Consider the following 24,744-nt stretch of genomic DNA (forward strand, 5'->3'; position numbering starts at 1 on the left):
GTCTGTCTCTGTCTCTCTGTCTCTTTCTCTGTTTTATCTCTGTTTTTCTCTGTCTCTCTGCCTGACAAAAAGGAGGAGCTAATAATTTTTTATATTATATAATGATAATTTCATCCTTCAAAAGATGGAGAAACCAACAAACCATCCTGGATATGATGTTTTTTTAAGAGGGATAAATATTAAATCCTAAATTTGAGTTCAATAAATCACCTTCACAAATCCAAGAAGCAGTATAGCATAGATAATCAAAAGTTCATTTTTAAATATCTGGAAGGGTTTGAGCTCAATATGAACCAGTGGTATCACATGGCCACCAAGAGAGCAAATGAAGTCTGCCCTGTGTCGTTCAGTTCCAGTTACCATGTTTTAGAAATGACATCAATTGCCCTAGAGACCATCAAGAAGTGAGTAACAGGGATGATGAAAGATTTTTAACTTGTGGTGTATGGAGATCGTTTGAAGGAACTGGATCTGTTTAGCTTAAAAAAGAGAAACTTTAGAGAGGAACATGATAATTGTCTACATAAATTTCAAGGGATGACACATGAAAGTGAGATTAGTCTTGTTCTTGGTACCTGAAGAAAATATTCCTAGCAATATGTGGAAGTCGCAGAAAACCTAGACTGCACAGAAGGAAAAAGAACTTCTAGTTAGAGCTATCATAAAAAGGAATGTCCTATCTGAGGATTCTTCCTTCTTGGAGATCTTCAAGTGATGGGTGGATGATCACTTGGATTTGGTATGTTATAAAGGCATTATTGTTCAGATATGAGTTGAACTAGGTAATCTTTGAGATCCCTTCCAACTCTTAGCCCTCTGAGCATGATATATTATTTAAATATGAGGTATATACAAATGGATCCTAGATTCTGATCTGTATCCCTTACACCTATGTCCAGGGCTCTCATCTTGTACTATTACCTGACTGTTGGACATTTCTATCCATCCCTCAGCTTCAAAGTATCCAAAGCCAAACTCATCTCTCTCCCCCACCCCGTCCTGCTCTCCTAAATGTACTTATTATCTTAACTCCCCCATTTCTGTTTACAATGCCGTCCTGCTATTCAGTCAGGGAGTCACTGAAGGGTTGGCTGGGAGAAGAATTATGATGTAATTGGAACAGTACATTAATTAATAAGGTTACCTGCTCTCAGTGTGACAGGTTGATTAGAGTTAGGAGAAGATAAATGATTAGATTTCCCAGAAGACTAGGTGCTTTTTCTCTTTCTTCATTCTCTCACAAACTCTAACTCTTGTACAAGAGAAATCCTTCTCTTGTGGTTTTAAGGTACTAATGTGTACTATTGTTTTTCCTGTTTTTCTCTTACACTAGATGGTATATACTTTGAAGATATGAGTTACATGTATCATCTTGGGATCTACATTTCCCAGTACAGTGTTTTCCACATAGTTGATGGCAAATAATTATGTGTGGAATGCAATTTAATAAATGTACTTTGGATACTTGGCTGTTTTTGAAGTAGATTCTTCCTTTATTAACTTGTTGCACTGGTTGACTTGAGATATCTCTTTGACATTATGCTCATGCTAATAATAGATTTTGGTATCTCTGTGTGAATAGGACCAGCTGTGTGTCACTTGAGCCTAGCAGCAAGTTGTCACATTTATTTTCTGATATGGAAAGTCATAAAAGTGACTATCTAGGAAAGCTGAATTTTAATACTGCCACAACTTTGCTTAGGGTCAAGGTCCTCAGTTATTTTAGAAGTATAAATCTCTGAGGAGATTCTGGATGGGCCATCTTTTGGCACCATGAGAGTTGATGAGTGCCCTTCTGCTGTGAATTCAGCAGCTTCAGTTCAGGTGAAAGGCCAGCCATTGTTCCAGCATTTGATGAGAGAAAGAGCCCCTGACAGAAAGAACACAAGGAGAGGGATTTGAGTATTATCTAGGCCAGAAAGTTCTTTGTCCCGTGGTTTGTGGAAATGATTCCTTATGACTTGACAAGATTTCTTTTATGTCTTTTATGTAACTAATGGATCAAAATATTAATTCCTGCTGGATTGTAAGCTATGTATGTGATGGAATTTCATGTAGTTTATCATTTCAGTTATATTTAGATCTCTCACAGCACATAACACAATGCTTTATAGGTGATGATAGAGGCCTAGAATTCTTTCTTTGATAGTGATGACAGGATCATAGACTCTGAGATTTGGAGGGCATCATATTGGTCCAATGTGTATCTGATGCTTGAATTCCCTCTGTACCATCTTCAACAAGTGTTTTTTTCCTTCCAGTTTTTGATAGGGAGCTTGTTATCTTTTCTCTTATTTGAATGGCTCTAATTTAGAGGAACCCTTACCTTACAGACAACCAGAATTTGACTCCCCATGATGTTAAATTTGTAGGTAACACAAAGATGGCAATAATTGCTATCATGTTAGATGCAAAATGATCTCAATAAACTTAGGATATTGGGCTAAATCTAATAACATTAATTTTTAAAGGGATATGTGAAATCCCAAACTTGAGTTAGAAAAATCATCTTCACAAATATATGATGAAGGGTGAAGTCAGTGGTTTACTTGAAAAAAAAAAGATTTGGGCTTAATTATAGTGGGTTGGGAGCTCAAAATGAATGAATGGAGTGATAGAGTTACCACAAAAGTCAGCATTATCTGCAATGGTCAGAACCATGCCTGGTATATTGTGGTCATTTCTGGATACTACATTTAATGGGGGATAATATTAAAATGGTAGAATGAAAAGTTAGCATCTTTGCCTCCGCTTACTTAAAGCCTTTTGCACAATGACCTAAAAACATGCCAAGCTGAATTCCGAGTAGGAAGAAAGGGGAAAATAATATAAATGAGATGTTTAAGGAGGCACTTATACACTAAAGGGGAGAATGGAGGAAAGCAGGCAACACTTGAATCTCACTTTCATATGAGCTGGTTAAAGGTGAGGATATATATACACAGTTAAGTACAGAAACCCATTTTACCAAACAGGAAAGGAAGAGGAAAAGGGGCTAAGAGAAAGAGGAGGAGGGTAAGAAGAGTATTGACTAAGGGAGGCATTGGTTAAAAACAAAACAGATTCTTAAGAAGGAGACAGGATTAAAAAAAGCAAAGGATAAATATAGAGAATTAGATGGAGGGAAATTCACAGTTAGCAATCATAACTGTGAATATGAATGGGATGAACTCACCCACAAAATGATAGAGGACACCAGAATGGATTAGAAGCCAGAATCCAACAATATGCTGTTTACAAGAAACAGACTTGAAATAGCAAGTTAAACATAGAGCTAAAATAAGGCTCTTGAGCAGAATCTATTATGCTTCAACTGAAATAAAAAAGACACCACATTTTAAGACAATGTAGCTATGGTAATGTAACTCATTGGTTTCTAGTTCTTCCCTCTTGGGCCAAGCACCATAAGACTAATCTCTCTCCCTCAGCACAGCCCTTCAAGTAATTAAAAATAGTTATTATGCGTGATAAGCTACCTCTTTTCCAGGTAAATATTCATAACTCCTAATAGGAATGCTATTGGCTGTGTTGTTGTGGTTACTAGTATCTTTATCTTAATGGTGTGTGTTACCATATACATGCTTCAGGTTGTTCACGACTCCGTCTGAGGTTTAGACTTAGCATTTGTTTGATGTGGTGGAAAACAATTTGGACATTGGCTCAGGAAACCTGGAGTTGAATTTCAGCTCTGAAACATGCCAGTTTTATGACTGTGGATAAACCATTTACGTGCTCTGCATCTCAGTTTCCTCATGTAAAATGTAGGTAGTATTTGTACAATCTACTGTGTTGTAGGTTCCTGTGAAAAAAAGTACATTATAATTTTCATAATATACTGTTGATTTATTTTAAGCTTGTTGTCCACTCAGATCTACAGTTACATTTGTATGAACTGATATCTGGTCACAGCTTTCTGATCTTTTGGTTGTGTAATTTAATTTTTGAACCTAAATTCAAATCTTTACATTTGTATTGAGGCAACTAGGTAGTACGGTGGCTGGAGTGCTGGGCTTGCAGTCAGGAAGAACTAAGTTCAAATCTGGCCCCAGATACTTACCAGCTGTGTGACCCTGGAAAGTTACTTATGGTCTGTCAGCCTCAGTTTTTTCAACAGTAAAATGGGGATAATAACCCCATCCACTTTCTAGTAGACACATAGTAGGTGCCTAATAAATTTTTGTTTTCTTCCTATTTCTCCTATACTTGTCAAATTTTTTCTTATTAAATTGATTCTGCCTTTTTGTTCTTATTAGGTAATTCACCCAATATTCTAACTTTTTAATTATTAGTTTATTTTTGGATCTCGATTCATTGTACTAGCTATAATGGACCTTCTACTCTATGACATTTGAATGGTTTGATAAACATACAATCTATGTCCTAAAGTCAATGGAAAAAATGTAGAAAAGAACAGAAACAAGAAGGAAGCCTTAATCCAGGCTTCTTGAGATCAGATGCTAGGTAGTGAATTCATCTTTCAACCAGTTCTGAATCTATTTAATGGCCCTATCATTCATCTCACCTCTCTCCAGCTTTTCCACAGGGATATTGTGAAAGGCTGTGTCAAAAGCCTTGCTGGAATCCAGGTAGTCATGACTAGGTGATTTCTTTGACCTATGTGGTCTAGTAACCCTTCAAAAAAAAAACCAAAGGAAATGAAGTTAGTCTGAAGTGACTTGCTCTTGTTGCAGTCATGATAATTTTCAGTGGCCATCATTTCCACGCCTAAATGATTACAAACCACACATAACCTTTATGATGTCAGCTTGTAAGGATGACAAGTGTATAACAGACATCCTTTAAGTCCCTAGAATACCTTTTAAAAGATTTATTATCCATTAATCTTAATTTTTCTTGAACCTTTTTGCATTTGAACTTATACACTTCTCATAGAGGAAATGAATTCCCTAAGTTGACCTCCCACCTTGTGGTTTGCCTGGGAGGCTAACCTTGCCAGTAACTCAGAATACATATCAGTAGTTATGGTCTATTACAGGAAAGTGATGGTTTTTAGAGCAGACTAGAATGCACTTAACATGTCTACATCTTCTTATAGCTCTAAGCTGATTTAACATGTTCATTGAGACAGGCAAAGATGATGTAAGGTCCCTGAGCTACCATTTATGACAGAGAAAGTTATTGGAGTCACTGTGGACTGTTCTCTGAGATAGCAACCCAGTGCATCGCTGTTGGCCAGAAAAAGGCAACAAAATATGGGACTCCATGAAGGGTTGGAAACATAGGCTTAGTCACCACATAATTTTCTTGTGAATATAAAAACTCTGGTTTTCTAAATAAGGAGTTGTGTATAGTGGGAAGTCCTTGGGGATGCAGTATGTCAGAACACTGTTCATATTTCTCTTTTTGAGTCTTAACAGCATTTAACCAAGAAATAAAGTGACTGATCAAGGCTCCCAAAGGCTCCAATGGCATAGTGCTTAATTTGTATTCATTCTATCTTGACCTTGCTCTAGGTTAATTTTTAATTGTTCTCAAGTAGGTTCATGTACTCACTGTCTTCCCTTTTCCCACTCTCCAGGTTGAGGGACTGTCTGTCTTTTCTAAAACGTTGTATTGGTGATATATTTTTTTTGCATCACTGCCACTTTCCAATATCACCCCCCATCCGTCCCCCTCCCCATAAGAAAGAGAAACGATAAGCTAAATAAAATGACTGGGTAACTGTGTCTGCCAAGGGCAGGCAGCGTTCCTCATCCATTGGCCACTGCCTTTCTCTCAAAAGATGCAAAGGTTTTGTCAGTCTTTCCTCTGGAATTAATATTTGTCATTATGTTCATTTTAATATTGCTTTCTTTAGGTTATGGTAGGTATTGTGTATATTATATTTTGTTCTGCTTTCTTCATTATGTTTTAGTTTATATACATCATATCAGAGGTCTCTGAATTACTCATATTTGTTGTTCATTTCTTTTTTTATTTATTTTTTATTTAACTTTTAACATTCATTTTCACAAAATTTTGGGTTCCAAATTTTCTCCCCTTTTGTCCCCTCCCCCCACCCCAAAACACCGAGCATTCTAACTGTCCCTATCACCAATCTGCCCTCTCTTCTATCATCCCTCCCTGCCCTTGTCTCCATCTTCTCTTTTGTCCTGTAGGGCCAAATAATTTCCTATACCCCTTTACCTGTATTTCTTGTTTCCTAGTAGCAAGAACAGTACTCGACAGTTGTTCCTAAAACTTTGAGTTCCAACTTCTCTTCCTCCCTCCCTCCCCACCCCTTCCCTTTGGAAGGCAAGCAATTCAATATAGGCCATATCTGTGTAATTTTGCAAATGACTTCCATAATAGTCGTGTTGTATAAGACTAGCTATATTTCCCTCCATCCTATCCTGTCCCCATTACTTCTATTCTCTCTTTTGATCCTGTCCTTCCCCATGAGTGTCGACCTCAAATTGCTCCCTCCTCCCCATGCCCTCCTTTCCATTATCCCCCCCACCCTGCTTATCCCCTTATCCCCCACTTTCCTGTATTGTAAGATAGGTTTTCATACCAAAATGAGTGTGCATTTTATTCCTTCCTTTAGTGGAATGTGATGAGAGTAAACTTCATGTTTTTCTCTCACCTCCCCTCTTTTTCTCTCCACTAAAAAGTCTTTTGCTTGCCTCTTTTATAAGAGATAATTTGCCCCATTCCATTTCTCCCTTTCTCCTCCCAATATATTTCTCTCTCACTGCTTAATTTCATTTTTTTAAGATATGATCCCATCCTCTTCAATTCACTCTGTACACTCTGTCTCTATGTGTGTGTGCAATCCCACCCAGTACCCAGATACTGAAAAGTTTCAAGAGTTACAAATATTATCTTTCCATGTAGGAATGTAAACAGTTCAACTTTAGTAAGTCCCTTATGACTTCTATTTGCTGTTCACCTTTTCGTGCTTCTCTTCATTCTTGTGTTTGAAAGTCAAATTTTCTTTTCAGCTCTGGTCTTCTCATCAAGAATGCTTGAAAATCCTCTATTTCATTGAAAAACCAATTTTTCCCCTGAAGTATTATACTCAGTTTTGCTGGGTAGGTGATTCTTGGTTTTAGTCCTAGTTCCTTTGACTTCTGGAATATCCTATTCCACGCCTTCTATCCCTTAATGTAGAGGCTGCTAGATCTTGTGTTATCCTGATTGTATTTCCACAATACTTGAATTGTTTCTTTCTAGCTGCTTGCAATATTTTCTCCTTGACCTGGGAACTCTGGAATTTGGCCACAATGTTCCTAGGAGTTTCTCTTTTTGGATCTCCTTCAGGCGGTGATCTATGGATTCCTTGAATACTTATTTTGCCCTCTGGTTCTAGAATCTCAGGGCAGTTTTCCTTGATAATTTCATGAAAGATGATGTCTAGGCTCTTTTTTTGATCATGGCTTTCAGGTAGTCCCATAATTTTTAAATTGTCTCTCCTGGATCTATTTTCCAGGTCAGTTGTTTTTCCAATGAGATATTTCACATTATCTTCCATTTTTTCATTCTTTTGGTTTTGTTTTGTGATTTCTTGCTTTCTCATAAAGTCATTGGCCTCCATCTGTTCCATTCTAATTTTGAAAGAACTATTTTCTTCAGTGAGTTTTTGAACCTCCTTTTCCATTTGGCTAATTCTGCTTTTAAAAGCATTCTTCTCCTCATTGGCTTTTTGAACCTCTTTTGCCAGTTGAGTTAGCCTACTTTTCAAGGTGTTATTTTCTTCAGCATGTTTTTGGGTCTCCTTTAGCAGGGTGTTGACCTGCTTTTCATGCTTTACTTGCATCTCTCTCATTTCTCTTCCCAGTTTTTCCTCCACCTCTCTAACTTGATTTTCAAAATCCCTTTTGAGCTCTTCCATGGCCTGAGCCCATTGGGTGGGCTGGGATACAGAAGCCTTGACTTCTGTGTCTTTTCCTGATGGTAAGCATTATTCTTCCTCATCAGAAAGGAAGGGAGGAAATACCTGTTCACCAAGAAACTAACCTTCTATAATCTTATTTTTTTTCCCTTTTCTGGGCATTTTCCCAGCCAGTGACTTGACTTCTGAATATTCTCTTCACACCCACTTTGCCTCCAGATCCTCCCAGCCAGCACTTAGGGTCTGAGATTCAAATGCTGCTTCCCAGCCTCAGGGCTTTGGGCGGGGGCAGGGCTGCTATTCAGTGTGTGATTAAGTTCAGGTGCTCAGGTGGGGGCAGGGCCGCCTCACGGGACTCAGTTCCCTCAGGGGGTTTATGCAGAGACCTTCAACAATGGATCCAGGCTCCTGCCTGCTTTGGGAGCCCCTGTCTGCTCCCGCCTCCACTGCTGCCTCCCGAGGGGCCCTGAGTTATGGGGGCACCCACTCCCCTCTCAGCAAGCTGAGAAGACCCTCTCACCAACCTTTGGGGCCTGTGGTGGAGGGACCTGCATGGCCACTGGAGATTCCATCCCTGAAGCCTGCTCATATCCACTCCTCTCAGTGCTGCAAGGTCAAGTCAGGGCTGGGCTGGGCTCCGGGTCCTGGGTGTGATGGACCTTTTGCGAGAGGTTTTCAGGGCTCTGTGGAACAGAAATCTCGTCTGTTCCATTGTTCTGTGGCTTCTGCTGCTCCAGAATTTGTTGGGAGTTCTTTTTTACAGATATTTTATGGGCTATGGGTTCAGAGCTAGTGTATGTGTGTCTTTCTACTCCGCCATCTTGGCTCCACGCATCTTGTTGTTAATTTCTAACCTGGATGCATTCCTTCTCTCTCAACTTCACCATTTTTACCCCAGCTGTCTTTTCAAGCTACAGATGCTTCCACTGCTGTGGCCCCATCCTCCAGTTAGCAAGTTCCTGCCCTGAATCTCCATTTGAAGAAATGCCAAGATCAGCAGTGCTCTCTTCTAATCTGTCTCCAACCTTCTCACTCCCTACTTTCCATCTCCCTTTTAGGGGTTATCTCCCTATAATGTAGGCTCTCTGAGGGTAGGGTCTGTTTTGCTTTTTTATTTGTGTTTGCCTTGCACATAGTGAATACTTATTAAATGTTTTTTTATCTATTATATTTTTGTGGCACAATGCTATTCCATTATGTTACTATACTGTAATTAGAGGAATGACTGAACAAAACAGTAGATGTCTCATTTAGTTTTTATTTTTATCCACATGTCATTGTGGAAAATCCCAAATAGTAGGCCATTCTCTGCTTTGTTGAAACAGATATTTGGCAGATTTGAAATTTTAGTAATATGAAAGTTTTAAAGTTCCTTTCTTCTGACCATGTTCCTCTCCATCATTTCTTTCTTTTTCCTTTCCTTTATTTCTTCCTCTTATCATTTATGATCTCCTTTCTCTTTCTTCAATTATAATCGTGATTTCTGATGATAAATTGTTTACAGGATCTCTTTCTTTTGTGTTACTGATATAATAAATTTCAATCAATGACTATTTGTCAAACCCCTACTTATTTTCTTAATTTTTGTTGATTTGAAAAAAATAGAGAAGCAATAATAAATGTACATGGAAGTCCTGATGCCAATGTTTATGTGGACCTTAGAGCCTGATTTACCCTAGCTGGGTCCCAATATCAGGGGAAGGTTATTGGTGTTACATAAGAGTGACTCATTAGCTTTTCATGATAAGATAAAAGTCTACTGTAAGTGTTGAGGTAATGTCAGTAGCACATTTTATTTTTAGTACCTTTTTTTTTGTACTCAACTTAAAGGCTATATTCAAGCTCAACTGCATTGTGAATTCAGTGGAAATTTAGGTGATGTAGCACTTCCATCTATATTTAACCTCTTGGCATAGATAGCTGTCTAGGCACTTTGTGACTCTGGGGCTATCGTGTACCTCTGAGGAACCCAAATTCTCAACTCTCTGGTGAATTATTTATCCATGGACACTGTTTACCAAGTGGCTGATTTGCTCCTATTGTCTTGACACCTCCCACCAACCATCAATCAGTGTGTGCTCAACTCATTTTAATCTTGCGTCAGTATTTCAAGGATGGATCACCACCTATCTGTAATCTGTAAAATTAGCTGACCAAAGCTCAGAAAGGTTAAGTGACTTAGCTTGGAAAAATATCAAGACAGTGTCTCTTTTGGAGGATATATGTGCACATGCATGTATGTGTGTTGAATTGCACTGGAAAGTATAAATACAAGTTTGTATTTTCTATTGCCCCCCTCACTCCATTGTTCTCATTCAATAAGAACTTTAGCAAGTTTTATGTACAGATGATCAGTTTGATATAATAGCTGTCTGTGCAGCACCTTTCTATATAGATTGTAAACTCCATGAATATAGAGACCTTATCTCATCTACATTTAGTATGTCCCCTAGTCAGTTCATAGTAATCACTTAATTGTTGGTCAATGAATTGATTGAACTGAATTGGATAACTAAGAAGTGGTTATACTGACCCATTTGTTCTCTTTCTGGATCAGAATTTCTTGTTTTAACTGACATTTTAGACTAATTTGGTTTATGATGTAGTAGCAAATAATTTGCTGAAATCTTCAATTTTCTTTTTCAGGATGATTTCCTGTTCAGTGTTTCCATTTTAAGTGGGATCCTATGCAGTGTCTTGGCTGTGTTAAAATTTATGTTGGGAAAGGTTCTGACAAGCAGGGCTCTGATAACGGATGGTAAGTAGGACCAACTTACCTAGTGATCTTTGTGGTAAGTATAAAACCAGTGGCCTACCTAAACTTCTATGCATGAAGAATATGCATGGGCTGTATTTGAGCACTGAGAGCTTTGGAGTACCTTATTCTTTCTGATATACTTGGATAGATGATCCCCAAAGAAAAAGATACTTCCATTCCCTCTAGGACATTAATATTCCCTTTATGAATTATGAATATTCAGCTCCGTCTCTTAGCGATATGTCTCTGGGCCCTTAGACTATTAATCATAAAGTACAAAGGTCTTCTCACATGGTTGACTTTCCCCTATGTTGCTCCAAGCAAAAAACAAATCCCTTTCAAGAGTCTAAAACATACCTTCTTCCCAACTTTGTTAGGACTTCTCCCTCTAGCCAATTAAGATCAATATTCACCAAGGAGACTTATATAAATCCTTCTTAGCTGGATGAGCGGCCCATGTTCTTTATCTAAAAACCCAAGACAAGTCAGATAATTCTGTGTTTTGTCTTTGGAATGGACAGGAAATGGGGTACAGGGTTAGTACTATCAAAAAATTCCAAACTTAGAATCAGAAGAACCTGGCTTCCATTAATAATAATAATGACAGCTGGCATTTATATGTTTGCAAAGTCTTGTATATATGTTATCTCATTTGGTCTTTATGAAAGCAATGGGACTTAGGTGCTATTATCTCCATTTTACAGATGCAGAACATGAGACTGAGAGAGGTTAAGTCCAGTCAGCATTTGTTTCATGCCTTTATTGACTTGCCCAGGGTCACACAGCTAGGAAATATCTGAGGCAAGATTTGAATTCAGGTCTTCCTGATTCCAAGTCCTGTATTCTCTCCACTGCTACCTATCCTGCTACTTACAAGCTGTGTAGGTTAGTTAGGGGTAGGGTAGTTGAATAGGTTAGTTAACTTCTCTAAGTCCCACTTTCCTTACACATAACATGGATATGATAACACTTAGATGACCTATGTCTCAACCCTGTGAGGAAAGTTCTTTAGAAAAACCTAAAAACACTATTTAAATGTAAATCACTATTAATATAATTACAGTTTGTATCAATAATCATCCATGATTACTACCTTTTGGATGTCCAGAAAAAGTGTGACAAAATGGAATTTCTTTTTTCCTATTTATATTTGATTCTTTTTTGGCTTTTGTTTGTGCTCAGCTCAACTCCCCAAGCCTTTCTTAGGCCTCTGCTACATCCAAGACCCTGTGCACGGTGCTTGGGCTATGAAATGATAAAAAAAGAAAAAGGAAAAACAGCAAAGCAGTTCCTGTTCTCAAGGAGCTTACCTTCTACTGGGGGAACCGGGTGGGATATGACATGCACACAAATAAGAAAATACAAAATGTATGTAAAGTGATATGAAGTAATTTCAATAATGATCAAAGTACTCGGAGTAACTTGGGAGTAACTGGGAAAGGAACAGTGTAGGAGATGGCACCTCAGCTATGTTTTGATGTAAGCCAGGGATTAGAAGAGGTAGAAGGAGGTAAGGAAAGGGTACAAGGTATGGGGGAGAGGATGGTTGGGGCAGTAGTGGGAGAAAGAGCATTGTGTATGGGACACAGGTAATAGGCTAGTTTGACTAGATTAGAGAGTGAATGAAGAGGAGAAAAATAAAATAAGACTGGAAATGCAGGTGAAAGTTGGATTTTGGTGTGTTTTAGATGCCAGGCTGAGGATTTTGTATTTTTTCCTGGAAGAAATTGGGAGTCACTAAAGATTTTTTGGATAAATGAATGGTTGAGTCAGACTTATACTTTAGAGATGTCATTTTGGCAGCTGTATGAAGGAAAGACAGATGGATATCCATCCAGCTAGATATGTTTCTCTAGCACTTTAAGGTTTGTAAAGCACTTTACACGTTATCTTATTTTATCTTCACAACAACCCTGGCAGGTAGGTGCTGTATTGTCTCCATTGTACAGATAAGGAAAGTGAGGTTAAGAGAGCTTAAATGACTTTTCCACTAAGCAAGTAAATGCCTGAGGCAGGATATGAATTCAAGTCTTCCTGGCTTAGATCCATCTCTCCATTCACTGAGTCATTTAGTTGCCCAGATTAGCTAGAGGAGGAGAATGGAAGAAGGGAGAGGAATTAGGAAAATTATGACTTTGGTGAGCTGAGAGGTGATGAGGTTCTGAATGGGAATGAAGGCTGTGAGCGAAAAGAGAAGGGGACAGGATGGCAGAAATGCTGTCGAGAGAGCAACACAAGGTCACTGGTGAGATACGGGGTTGAGGGAAAAGCCAACAAGAGTAACTCTGAGCTTGTGAACTTGGGTGACAGGAGGGATGGTGGTTTTCTTGATGGATATCACAACGTTTGGTGGGAAGACGGACTTTGAGGAAAATGTAATGATTTTAGTTCAAGATGCCTGTGGATATTCAAGTGGAGGAGTCTTGGGAAGCAGCTAGCCTTGGTATTGCAGTATAGACTAGGGCTCAGGAGAGAGATTTGGGAGGTACCTGCATAGAGTTAATTGAATGCAGGGGCATACTGTGAAAGAAAGGAAGAAAGGAGAGAAAGAAAGAAAAGAATGAGAGAAAACAAAAAAAGAAAAAACAACAAAAGATCTATGTACTCAAATTCATAGCAACACTTTTTGCACTAGCAAAAATCCTTGAAAATAAATTTCCTGTTACTTGGAGAATGGTTATACAAACTGTGGCATATGCATGTAATGGAATATTATTCTACTTTAGGAAATGATGAATATGAAGAATTCGGAGAAACATGGAAGAACCACTTATGTGAACTGACGCTAAATGAAGAAAGCAGAATCAAATACACAATGCCTAAAATAGCATGAATGAGATTGTCGTTATAAGGCAGGAAATTCAGATTAAATAGACTAGTCAGTAACTCTTTCCATAAAAATTGATGAAACACACTCCATAGGAGTTGGAGTCAACTAAAGGGAGAAGAAGTTCCATATTTTAATATATGTGGTCACTATGTAAACTGGTTTTGTTTAACTATTTTTTGTCATAAGGGTGAATCCTATTGGGTAGGGGGAAGGGGATACATATCAGAAAATGACTGCAGCATTTTGTTAAAAAGCAGCAATAAAGCATATTGATAATTAAAATCATAATTGCTGATAAGATCATGAAAAAGAAGATTGAGAGAGAAAAGAAGAGAACCCAGGACAGAGCCAAGAGGAAGATCTATCCCAAGTGGGCAGGAGAAAGGTGATGAGTCAGCAAAGGAACTGTCAGCTTTCCGAGGCAGGAAGAACATCGAGAGAGAGTCACGTCCTAGAAGCCACAGGAGGAGAATATTCAGGAGGGAGGGATATTTGATTGTATCAAAAACTCTAGCTAGGGAGGTCAAATAGAAAGGGAAACTGTTTTTCAATTTCTGAGAGAAAGATGTTGAACAACCCTGCATTTGCCTTCAGATTGAGAGCTGAAGAGCTGGCTACTTGTCAGGGATGAAGAGCACAGGATCCTAGAATTGAGGGGGTCTCAGAAGCCATTGAGTCCAATTCCTCCATTTTTACAAATGAGGAAACTGAGTCTCAGAGAGGTGAAATGACTTGTCTAACATCACACAGGGATCAGAAATAAATGTACCAGAATAATAATTTCTTAAAGTTGGATAAAGTCTTTCTTGCAAAAGTTGAAAATTCTTTCACATATAAAATATATGAAAGTGTACAGGATTAATATAAAGAAGAGATTTAATAACTTTCCCAAAGGGACATGCTGAAGGAACACTCTCCTAGAGTCCAGGTTTCTGAAACCCAGACTAGTCAGCTGGCCATGTATAATACTAATGCACATTTACATATTAGATCGTTTTTCACCTCTTTTTGTATTCCTAGCATTTAGTACAGTGCATAACAATGTTTCAATTTAGTGTTTCCTTGGCAAAGATACTGGAGTGATTTGCCATTTCCTTCTCCAGTTCATTTTACAGATAAAGAAATGGACATAAATAGTGTTAAGTGACTTACTCAAGGTCACACTGCTAGTAAGTTTGAACTCAGGTTTTCCTGACTTCAGACCTAATGCTCTATCCACTGCACCACCTAGCCACCCTAGTAGGTGCTTAATAAATGTACATGTATGTATGTATGTATATACACACACATATATATGTATATGCATATATGTATATATATGGTGTTCCACATTTAATTTCTTAGTGTGTCTAGATCATACCATTAAGTGATATGAGAAGTTAAAGAAAAAGAATAACCTAGTGGAAGACATTCTATATCTACTTTAGAGAAGCAGTATCTGTCTTTTAAAGTCTCTTGCCTTCTATTAAAGTGGTAGCCACGGCTCCTCTGGTGGACAGAAAGTATGATATTGTAATAGTTTGTCCTGTGTGATGTTTTTGGCAAGTATGTCATATGTGAGCAACCCCCCACTCTGATCATTCTAGTACCTTTTGCATTTATGCTACTTTTCCCTGCGCCAGGGAAGCAATTTTCCCGTAGACCACAACTTTCCCACATTCAAAGCACACAAAGGCATCAGCTTATCACTGCTGTGGTAGACGAGCTGGCTAGATGGAGCCTTCTCCACCGATCTGCTTGTAAGCAGTGTTAATGCACTGTTGTATATATTTGGCAGCCTGACCCAAGGCTTTCAAGAACTGACCACAGGGATTTCTTACTCAGGCAGATCTGGATTCAGGACAGGATCTGCTGACTGTCTTGTTCTTAATGTTGTTTGAGTGCAGTACTTCAATAACAATCAATCAATAAGTACTTATTGAGCATCTCTACTATGCACCTAATTCTGTTTTGGGTCCATCAGCTAGGGGAAACCAAGAACTTTGTATAAGATATCTTCAACCAGTACGAACACATAGACCCTACCTCTGGGTGCCGCCTCCAGAATTTGATTTCAACCTGCTTCTACTTTCCACTGGTCTTCCTATTTTCAAACAATCATAAGGTTAGAGATTTCGAGCTGAACAAGACCTTAAACAATCACTAAAGATTTATTAACTACCTGCTGTGTGCCGGTTAGTGCTGGTTATACAAAAAGCATCAAAAGATAGTGCCAAGGGGTTTCCACCCTGAAAAGGAACTGGGTCAGTTTTTCTTCTCCTATTTTTTTTAAGTCATTCTTGTTCTTTGCAATTCTGCAACATTCAGTTTTGACTAGTTTGTCCTTGTTTCCATTTACAATGCTGTACTCATTGTCTATACTGTTTTCTTCACTTTGCTCTGCATCAGTTCATCTAAGTTTACCCATGCTTCTCTATTTATTTTCCTTTTGTTATTTCTTCCTACTTCAGTAATAGTCCATTATATCTGTGTACCACAACTAGTTTAATTACTCTTCAATCAATGGCCATCTATCCTGTTTTCAATTCTTTAACACCAGGAGTTTTAGACAAGTGAAAGGGACTTGATGCCTTGAAGATAGTGAAGAGCTATAATGCTGTCTGCTGAGGATCCAGTAATCTGCCCCTCCTTCCCCAAGATCTAGCTTTTCGTTTCTAAGAAAGGTGGTAATTAGCCCAGTCTTAGGTAAGGTATTTAAACCACAAAGCAGCAGAGAAATAGAACTGAAGAAAACGCCATCAGTGATAAGGAACCATGACCCTTGCATGAAACAAAAGCAAAGGCAACCGAGGGTTCAAGCATAAATAGGAACAGAGTTGCTGGAGGAAAATCAAGGAAACACAGAGAACCACTGTGGAATGGCAAACTGGCCTTTTCCTTTGTTGGGAGCCCATTCAGGGTAATACTTTAAGTACCTGGGATAAAGGATAGTCCACAGGAGATGGGGATCTCTTAACTACCTCCCTAGGTTCAGATGAGAGTCCTTTCTATATCCTTTACTGTAAAAATAAAGTTTCGAAAACCTTGTGAGCTTTGGTGCTTATAAAGGGAACTGATGGTTGCCTTTAAAGAATATTTTGATAATTTAAGCTGATATTTTCAGATTTCATCTGTGTGGGGACAATGAACCAAATATATTGGCTGTCCCTGGAGCATACCTCTAACTCAAAGAATGCACAAAAAGGAATTATATAATTTCTAATAATGACTATGCTAACAAACAGCTGATTTAGGCATGAAGATCTGAGCAAGGTGTTTGTCCTTCTGTCTTGGGATGGATCTTAGAGATATGGGGCACATTCCAACCCTGCTCATGAAATAATAATTTACACTTACTTATGATTTGCTGTCACAAAGCACTTTGATATATGATTTCATTTGATTTCCCCAGTGATCCTATGAGGTAGGATAGTCATTTTTTCTAGAGCTCAAGAAACTACAATTCTTGGAGGTTGGAACTTTAAAGGTCACACAATCAGTAAGTGGCAAGAATTGGAACCTGATTCTAGGTTTACTGATTCTAGGCCCAATGTTTTTCCCACCACACAAAACTTCCAGAAAATGTCTTTGAGATCTGCTAAGGGGCTTGTATGGTCCTTTGAATTCTTCTCTGGGCCAGTTAGGGGAAACTCAGTGTTGGGTAGTTAGGGTAAAAAAATGACAGAGAAAAAATAAGGCGAAACATGGCTCTAAATGCCATTGTTTAATAGTTAACATAGTGACTATTTCTACACATTCTTTTCAGGCATCTTGTTTGATGTATGTGCTATTTCTTTTGTGTGCTGCATTTATCAAGGGGAAACATGGAAAAGAGCCCAGAGAAAGCTGGATTGCTTGGGAAAGAACACCTCTCCTGGGGGCATAAATGACATCTATTTCTTTCTTTTTTAAAGCCAAGAATATAATATATATTGAGCTCTTATAATAGAAAGATCAAAACAATATTGTTATTTATGGGGGTTGTTGAATCAGGCTTTCACCACTCACTTGAATTTCCTCTTCTGTATGTGAAGTTCTTTTCCTTTTTTCCTCCCCTCTTTCTCTCTCTAATCAGGTTAGCTGATTTATTTAGAGGTCCTGCTAGTCTTTATTTTCACAGGACCTAGACCAGGGAAGTGACCTTAGAGATCATCTGTCTACTAATTTGTTCCTCAGAAACCTGTTCCTCTGCCTCCAGTAAGGCTATTGTCAGGCAGACGTAAAAGATAGCACATTCCGTTTTCACAAGTGCTGGTATGTGGGGATTTTTCATTTGGGTTTCACAGCTGGCACCTCCAGTCCTCCTGCACCTTCTGGGCCTGATGTTGTTAATTAAGGCCTTGGGTCTGTGTAAAACTGACAAGTTTACAAGCATATGAGGTATTCCTAAAAGGGTATGAAAGTGGTTTTATTTTTAAACAAATATGCTAGAATTTAGCCATTCAAATGTGCCATCCACCCCTTCAAAGGACTTATCCTGGATGGACACATTAAAAGTGACTTTTTCCCTGTAACCTTAGAGAATAGACCAGGGGTGGGGAACTTGTGGCCTGGAGGCCACATGTGGCCTTCTAGGTCCTGAATCCAAACTTCACAGAACAAATCCTTTCATTGAGTGGTTTGGATTCAATCAAAGGGCTGCCCTTGAGGACCGAGAGGGCCACACTTGGCCTTGAGGCCACAGGTTCCCTCCCCCTGGAATAGACATTCTTAGTCTGAGTAGGAGGGGAAGTGGAGGGTGGGGCTGAGAAATCTTTTTTACTATTCTCATCAATGGCAAGTCTCTCCCCTTCTGGGGCAGGTTTGATTTTTTTTTAATCCTTTAAAATCATTCAGAGTCAAGCCTGATGAATAAGGTGAGGAATCCAAAGCAGAATCAGAAGATGTTGTGGGGCTTATAGGTTTGCTTTAGAGATCTTAGAGTTCAATGCCCCTGTTTTATAGATGAGGTCATGGAGACTCAGAAAGGTCCAGTGACTTGCCATTTAGTAAGTATCAACAACTGTACTGGAATCCAGGATGTCCTGCCTCTGAGTCTGGCTCTCTATTACACCATGTTTGTTGCCCCTCATGTGGCTGGAAAGTAAGGATATGACTATTTTGTCTGGCTTGTAACTGACTCAGAACACAATTCTAAGAGGAGGTTCCAGAATCGATTTAGGTAGTAAGGGCAAACACTGGAATAAGTGGAATAACTTCTTCTAAGTTCCAGTAGACTTATTTTAAAGAAAACCAGTGCCATTACTTGGTAAGGAAGTCCTTATTATGCACACACATTTGTATTTTTTTTGATATAAATATATAAATTTTTGTATATATAAATTTGTATTTTTTTACATAAAGGAAATATGATTTTGTTAGGGCAGAGGACTCCTGGTGTGAAACATAGTAAGGAAATGACTTTCCATTATGTCACAGCTAGTTTGTGTGAGAGAAAGGCTTGAACCCCGGTTACACCAATTCAAAGCCTGGTCCTCCATTCACTATCTCTAGGCTGCCTTTGGTCCTAGGAAGTGTCAGTACAATGCATATGAACAACAACAGTAAGTATCTCCTTAAGGCATTCAAGTTTGCAAAGCACTTTCTTTAAGACAATGGGATATGTGAAAATTTAAGAGGGAACCACATTTATAGGATTTAAAAGTTGATTAGATTCACAGAAAACAAAACAAAACGAAACAAAACCAGGTACCTTGCCTGGGGAATTTTATTGTCATAAAATCTCAGAGCTGGGAGGAACATGTCCCTTAGTTTGATCTATGCCTGAATAGGAATCCCTTTTAGAGAATCCCTGAAAAGTGGTCAATGGATCCAGATTTTGAATCATTCCATCAGTAACTACCTTTACTACTATCCTATTTTTGATTAATTCTAATTAATTCTAATTGTCCTAATTACGAGCATAATCTGCCTGCTGTGTCACTTTTGTCCATTGTTCCTACTTCTCTCCTCTGGGACTAAGCAGAACATGTCATTCCTCTACTAGTTTGTGTTCAGTCATTTCAATCATGTCTGACTCTTTGTGACCCCATTTAGGGTTTTCTTGGCAAAGATGCTGGAGTGGTTTGCCAGTTCCATTTCCAGGTCTCTTTACAGATAAGGAAACTGAGACAAACAGGGTTAAGTGACTTGCCCAAGGTCACACAGCTAGTAGGTCTCTGAGTCCAAAATTGAACTCAGGAAGAGGAATCTTCTTTGACTCTAGGCTCAGTACTCTATCCACTGCACCACCTAGCTGCCTTTCTTCTACATGACAACCTTTCATATACTTGAAATACCAGCCTAACTTCCCTTCCCTCCTCATCCTCCACCACAATCTTTTCTTTAAGCTATTTCCTTAGTCCTTTGAAATGACTTCATCAACTAACTCTAATGCAGTTGTTTGAATAGGCGGAGTACACTGTAAATATCTTCTCTCTCATTCTGTACACAATGCCTCTCTGTGCATTCTTCAACGCTGTGTAAATCTGAAGTGCTATGGAAATACGAACTGTTTATCTTACTGGATTTGAGGTGTTCTTCTAGCCTGCCAAGTTGTTTATATCTAGATTCTGTTTTTGCCATGTTAGCTGTCCCTCCCAGCTTCACCTCATCTGACAATTTCATAAGGATGCTACTCTACCATCATCAGTCACGAACAAAAATGTTGACCAGCCTAGAGCTAAAAATAGAGCTCTATGACAATTAATGAGAGGCTTTCTTCAAGTTGAATAGGATATTAATAATCATAATAGCACTTCAAGATTTGCAAAGCACTTTACTAATTTTATTCACTCTGACAAGTAGGTGATATTATTATTATTTCCATTTTATAGTTGGGGAAACCAAAGCAGATAGAGATTAAGTGATTTGTCCAGGGTCACACAGCTAATCAATTTCTGAGGCAAGATTTGAACTCAGGTCTTCCCAACTCTAGTTCCAACAATCTATTCACCAAGTCACCCACCTGCCTTTGACATTGATTATGTCCAATCATTCCATCAGTCCCACATCTAACTGTACCATCAGCCTCGTTCCCACAGCCATCTTCCAGGGAAGCACCCTTTGGGAGATGAAACCTGGTCACTGCCTCTGCAGGTCTGGGAGCCCTGACCTTCCCAATAGCCACAGCTACTGAGTAACAGGAAAAGAATGTCTTTGCTCCCCAAGTCCTTGATGCTATCAAATGGTTCAGCATCAGGAACTGATATGGTTTAATGAATGAAAATGCAACTTCACCCTGTTTGCCTCAGTTTCCTCATCTTTAAGATGAGCTGGAGAAGGAAATGGCAAATCATTCCAGTATCTTTGCCAAGAAAACTCCAAATGTAGTCACAAAGAGTCAAGCACCCCTGAAATGACCAAATAAAGATGAATGATTACGTGTCTTATAATGGCACCTTAAGGACCACTGGAGCATCTTTCCATCTCATGAGAGCAGGGATGGTCTTGCTTTGCTCCTTATGTCCCACTAAGGGCTTAAATACTTTCTCGTACATTTATTTCATTCACTCATCACATAATACAGATCAGTAGAATATGATTTTAGGGGCAAAGATTTAGACCTGGAGGGAATTTCAGAGGTCATCCCTGAAAATTTAACAACAGGCTGTCTGTTCTCTCGGTTTAAGCTGCCTCTGCAAACCTCTGCCTCCCTTTCTGTGAGTCCACAGTAATTCTCATTGCTCTTGGCTGACTGACAAAGCTGTGAGGCAGCTTTAAAAGGGCCTGGGGCCAAAATGAACAAGACTTTAGTTTTATAGGATCAATTGCAAAGTCTTGCACTTAACTTGAAGAAAACAAACAAACTAAAACAAAATAAATGAGCAAACAAAAACCACTGGAAAGACCGAATAGGTAGCAGTTATCTTAAAACAACTTGGACAGTAGAGCGATCTGACAGCCAGAGAAAGGTGCGCAGGCAGAGAGGTTCAGAGTGAAGAAGACAGCGGCCACATTCATTATCTTCTGTGCCAGCCGGTCTGGATCTGGCATCTGTCTGGGTGCCATATTTTAGGAAGGTCATTGGCAAGCCTGTACCCATTCAGAAGAGACAAGCTGAGGGCGAGGGGGATTCCAGATGTGGTATTAAGGGACCCAAACTTGGTGTTTTCCAGGAATGGGATGATGACATTATTACTGTCTTCAAATATCTGAAGGGTTCTGTCACATGGAGGAGAGATCAGACTCTTCCTGTGTGGTTCTTGAGGACCAAATTAGGGTCAAACTAGTGAAAGAGGTGAATAGGCTCAATATGATAGGCTGTCTAACGATTAGAGCTATCTGAAAATGTGATGAGCTGCCTCTGAAGGCAATAATCATATCATTGGGACTGTCTCCGTAGAGACTGGGAGATGTGCTAACACTGTAGGCAAGGGGTTAAATTAGGTATGTCTGGCCTCTTCCTCCTCAGATTATCTATGACTCTATAAAACAAGGCTAAGAACTCCAGGTTATGTAGATGCCTCCAGAATAAAGGTCTGTGAACTTGGATGGGGAAAATATATATACATATATATGTGTGTGTGTATATACATCATATATAATACACGCATATATCATATGTGATATATGTATATATCATATATATGAATAATATATGTATATTCCCATATATACATCATATGTGTATAGACATATATATACATATATAAAATCTTCATTTCAATATAAATGATTTCCTTATAATCGTATGTATTTTATTTTATGCATTTAAAAACATTATTCTGAAGAGGGGTTCCTAGACTTCACCAGACTGCTAGTGGGGTCCATGACACATAAAAAGGTTAAGAACCCCTGCTACAAAGAGGCCAGTCTGGCAATATTTGTGGCTACTCGTAAACGGATCTTGTCCTGGTATTTGTTAGAAATGTTATGTGAATGATTTCAAAGAAGAAAGAGGAAAATAAGCAGAAGGGAAATGGGGACCCAGACCCAGAACAGCCAGAATTTGCCTCCTGGGGCTGTTACTTGTTTTCTCCTCATTTTCCACTTTGTGGCCTTACAATGACTGTTTTGCTTCAGACTCCTACCAAGCAGAAGTGCAGGGAAATCTGTCTCTGGAATTAGATCCTCGTGCTAATTGTATTGTGTAGGACCTGGAACTTGTTGATCAGAAAAATTGGGAGCCAAACTATAATTATCCTTGTTTCAGCTTTCAGACTCCTTTGTGTGTGAGAGGGGGAAGGGGAGAGAGAGGCAGGGAGCCCTGGTGGGAGGGGGATGAGCACGGTCCTCCAGGCTGCTAAGATTTGGGATTTCTCTACTAGGTGGTGTTTGCCTCCCTCTGAGCTTTGCAAATAGCAAGCAGGACCCCTAGGGTTTGCCTTCCTTATCACCTGGTTGCTGCTTTCTGCTCATTTGCTCCCTGATGTGACAGAGGCATGGGCCTCTCCATTATGTCAGGCTGAGCCAAGCATTTTCTCTCAGAGAAGGGATTGACTTCTTAGGTCAGCAAACTGTTTCTCCTGTAGGAAGCATCCACTTAACCCATTTTGAAAGCCCACCTTGTAGTGGGTGAGTTGGCTCACACCTTCCTCATCTAGCTGACTTCATATGGGGAGACCCTCCCTCTCTGCATACTAAAAAAAATAGACTGAAAAGGAAAATGTGGGTCTTTCTGTACAGAGGAGACTGGCTAATTGAGAAACTGACCATCATCAACAGCCTCCCTCAGCTAACTCTAGGCCACGAAAGCCTTATTAATTGGATCCACAGATACTGTCTCTGGAGTAGGTTAAAGTTCATCTTTGCGCTCTAAGAAGGAAAAAAAAATGCTAAATAAATTACCTGTAGGCAGGATTATAGGGGTAGTATTTAGCTCACCAAAAACTGTTTCCAAAAACTTCCAAAGGCTAGTTTATCTGCTTACTGTTAATATGCTGATTTCTACAGAGATTCATGGAGGCAAGTCTATCGTTAGGTACTTTATTTATACTTAGAAGTTACAAACATTTCTTCAAAATTATAGTTTTCACATAGTTGAATGGTGTTCCCCAACTTCTGTATGTGCACGTACAGACACATACCCCACTTTTCTGGAATCAGTAGATTTTTATCTTAGTTTTTAAAAATTCCCAACAAATCTTTGGCCAAAGTTGTCAACAAGAGACAGAAGAACTGATGTATTTGAACTGCCTTGGCCCCACCCTGGGGAGGTGCTAATGAGTAGTAAAAAACCTACAGCTGGAAGGGAATTATTAATTAATTAATTAATTAATTAATTAATGCCCTCAAGTCAGTAGAAAACACAGTTTACTTTTCTAACAAAAAATTTCTGATGCCAATATGGTGGAGTGAAGAAGGAACCCTCCAAAGCACTCCAAAATTCCCCTCCAAACAGCTAGAAAACCACCTCAGAATCGATCTAGGAGCAGGGAAGCAGCTTACCAACCCAGCAGGAAAAAATCTGTCTCACACAGATGGTAGAGTGAGGTCCAAGAGGAGCAGCACCCAGCCTCACAGTAGGGGGCCTGCAGCAAGGCTCAGAATCTGGGGAATTCCAAGAGTAAAGCCCTACCCTCCTGCAAATTGGCAGCCCCCAGGCAAGTGAACAATCTGTGCAGAACAACAAGGCCTCACCTCAGTGACCCCAACCCCAGCACAAGCCACCAGCCAGGCCTTGATCCTACTGCTGACCAGTGGCAAAACTCAGTTTCAGGGCTGACCAACAGAGAGACCCTGCCCTGGGGCCTGCCAGCAGAGACCTTATTTTGATAGCAACCCAATAGGAGGGTCCCATATCTGAATCAGGCCAGCAGCTAAACCCCACACTCAGAGGAGGTCAACAGGGAGGCCTCATCCCCAGTACCAACCAGGAGGGAAGCATACCCTCCAGTGAAAGCAAGTAGCTAAGTCTTGAAGCCCAATGAAAGCCTGTAAAACCCTGAGTTCTAGCACAAAAAATCTGGGACAGTGAAGAACAGATCCCAACTCTCATATAAAAACACTAAGTCATAAAAAAAGAAGAAAAAAGTAAGCAAAAAACAAATAGAAACCAAAAAAAAAGAACTTGATTGTAGGAAGTTACTATGGTAACAGTAGGATCAACGCATAAACTTAGAAAAGGACATCTAATGCCTTAAAGAAAAGTGTAATTTGATCTCAGATCCAAAAAGAATTCCTGGAAGAATGTAAAAGGATTTTAAAAAGCAAATTAGAGATGTAGAAGAAAAATTGGGAAAAAGAAAGGGGAGTAATAATATAAGAGAATTATGAAAAAAAGAGTCAATAACATGGAAAAAGATACACAAAAATTTTCTAAGGAAAATCATACCTCCCAAAAATAGAATTGGTCAATTGGAAAAGGAAGTACAAAAGCTCACAGAAGAGAATAATTCTTTAAAAATTGGAGTTGAGCAAGTA

General features: G+C 39.2%; 1 protein-coding gene across 1 annotated transcript in view; it reads left to right on the top strand.

The window, feature by feature from the left end:
* TMEM163 (transmembrane protein 163) overlaps window positions 1-24,744 on the top strand; it is a 279,629-nt gene that overhangs the window by 245,874 nt on the left and 9,011 nt on the right. Inside the window, exon 6 of the mRNA XM_072613271.1 lies at window positions 10,481-10,592. Within this exon, the coding sequence (XP_072469372.1) occupies window positions 10,481-10,592 (112 nt within the window). The remainder of the gene's footprint in view (window positions 1-10,480; window positions 10,593-24,744) is intronic.

This window comes from Notamacropus eugenii, chromosome 5 (assembly GCF_028372415.1).
Source record: "Notamacropus eugenii isolate mMacEug1 chromosome 5, mMacEug1.pri_v2, whole genome shotgun sequence".
NCBI classification, from domain to species: domain Eukaryota; kingdom Metazoa; phylum Chordata; class Mammalia; order Diprotodontia; family Macropodidae; genus Notamacropus; species Notamacropus eugenii.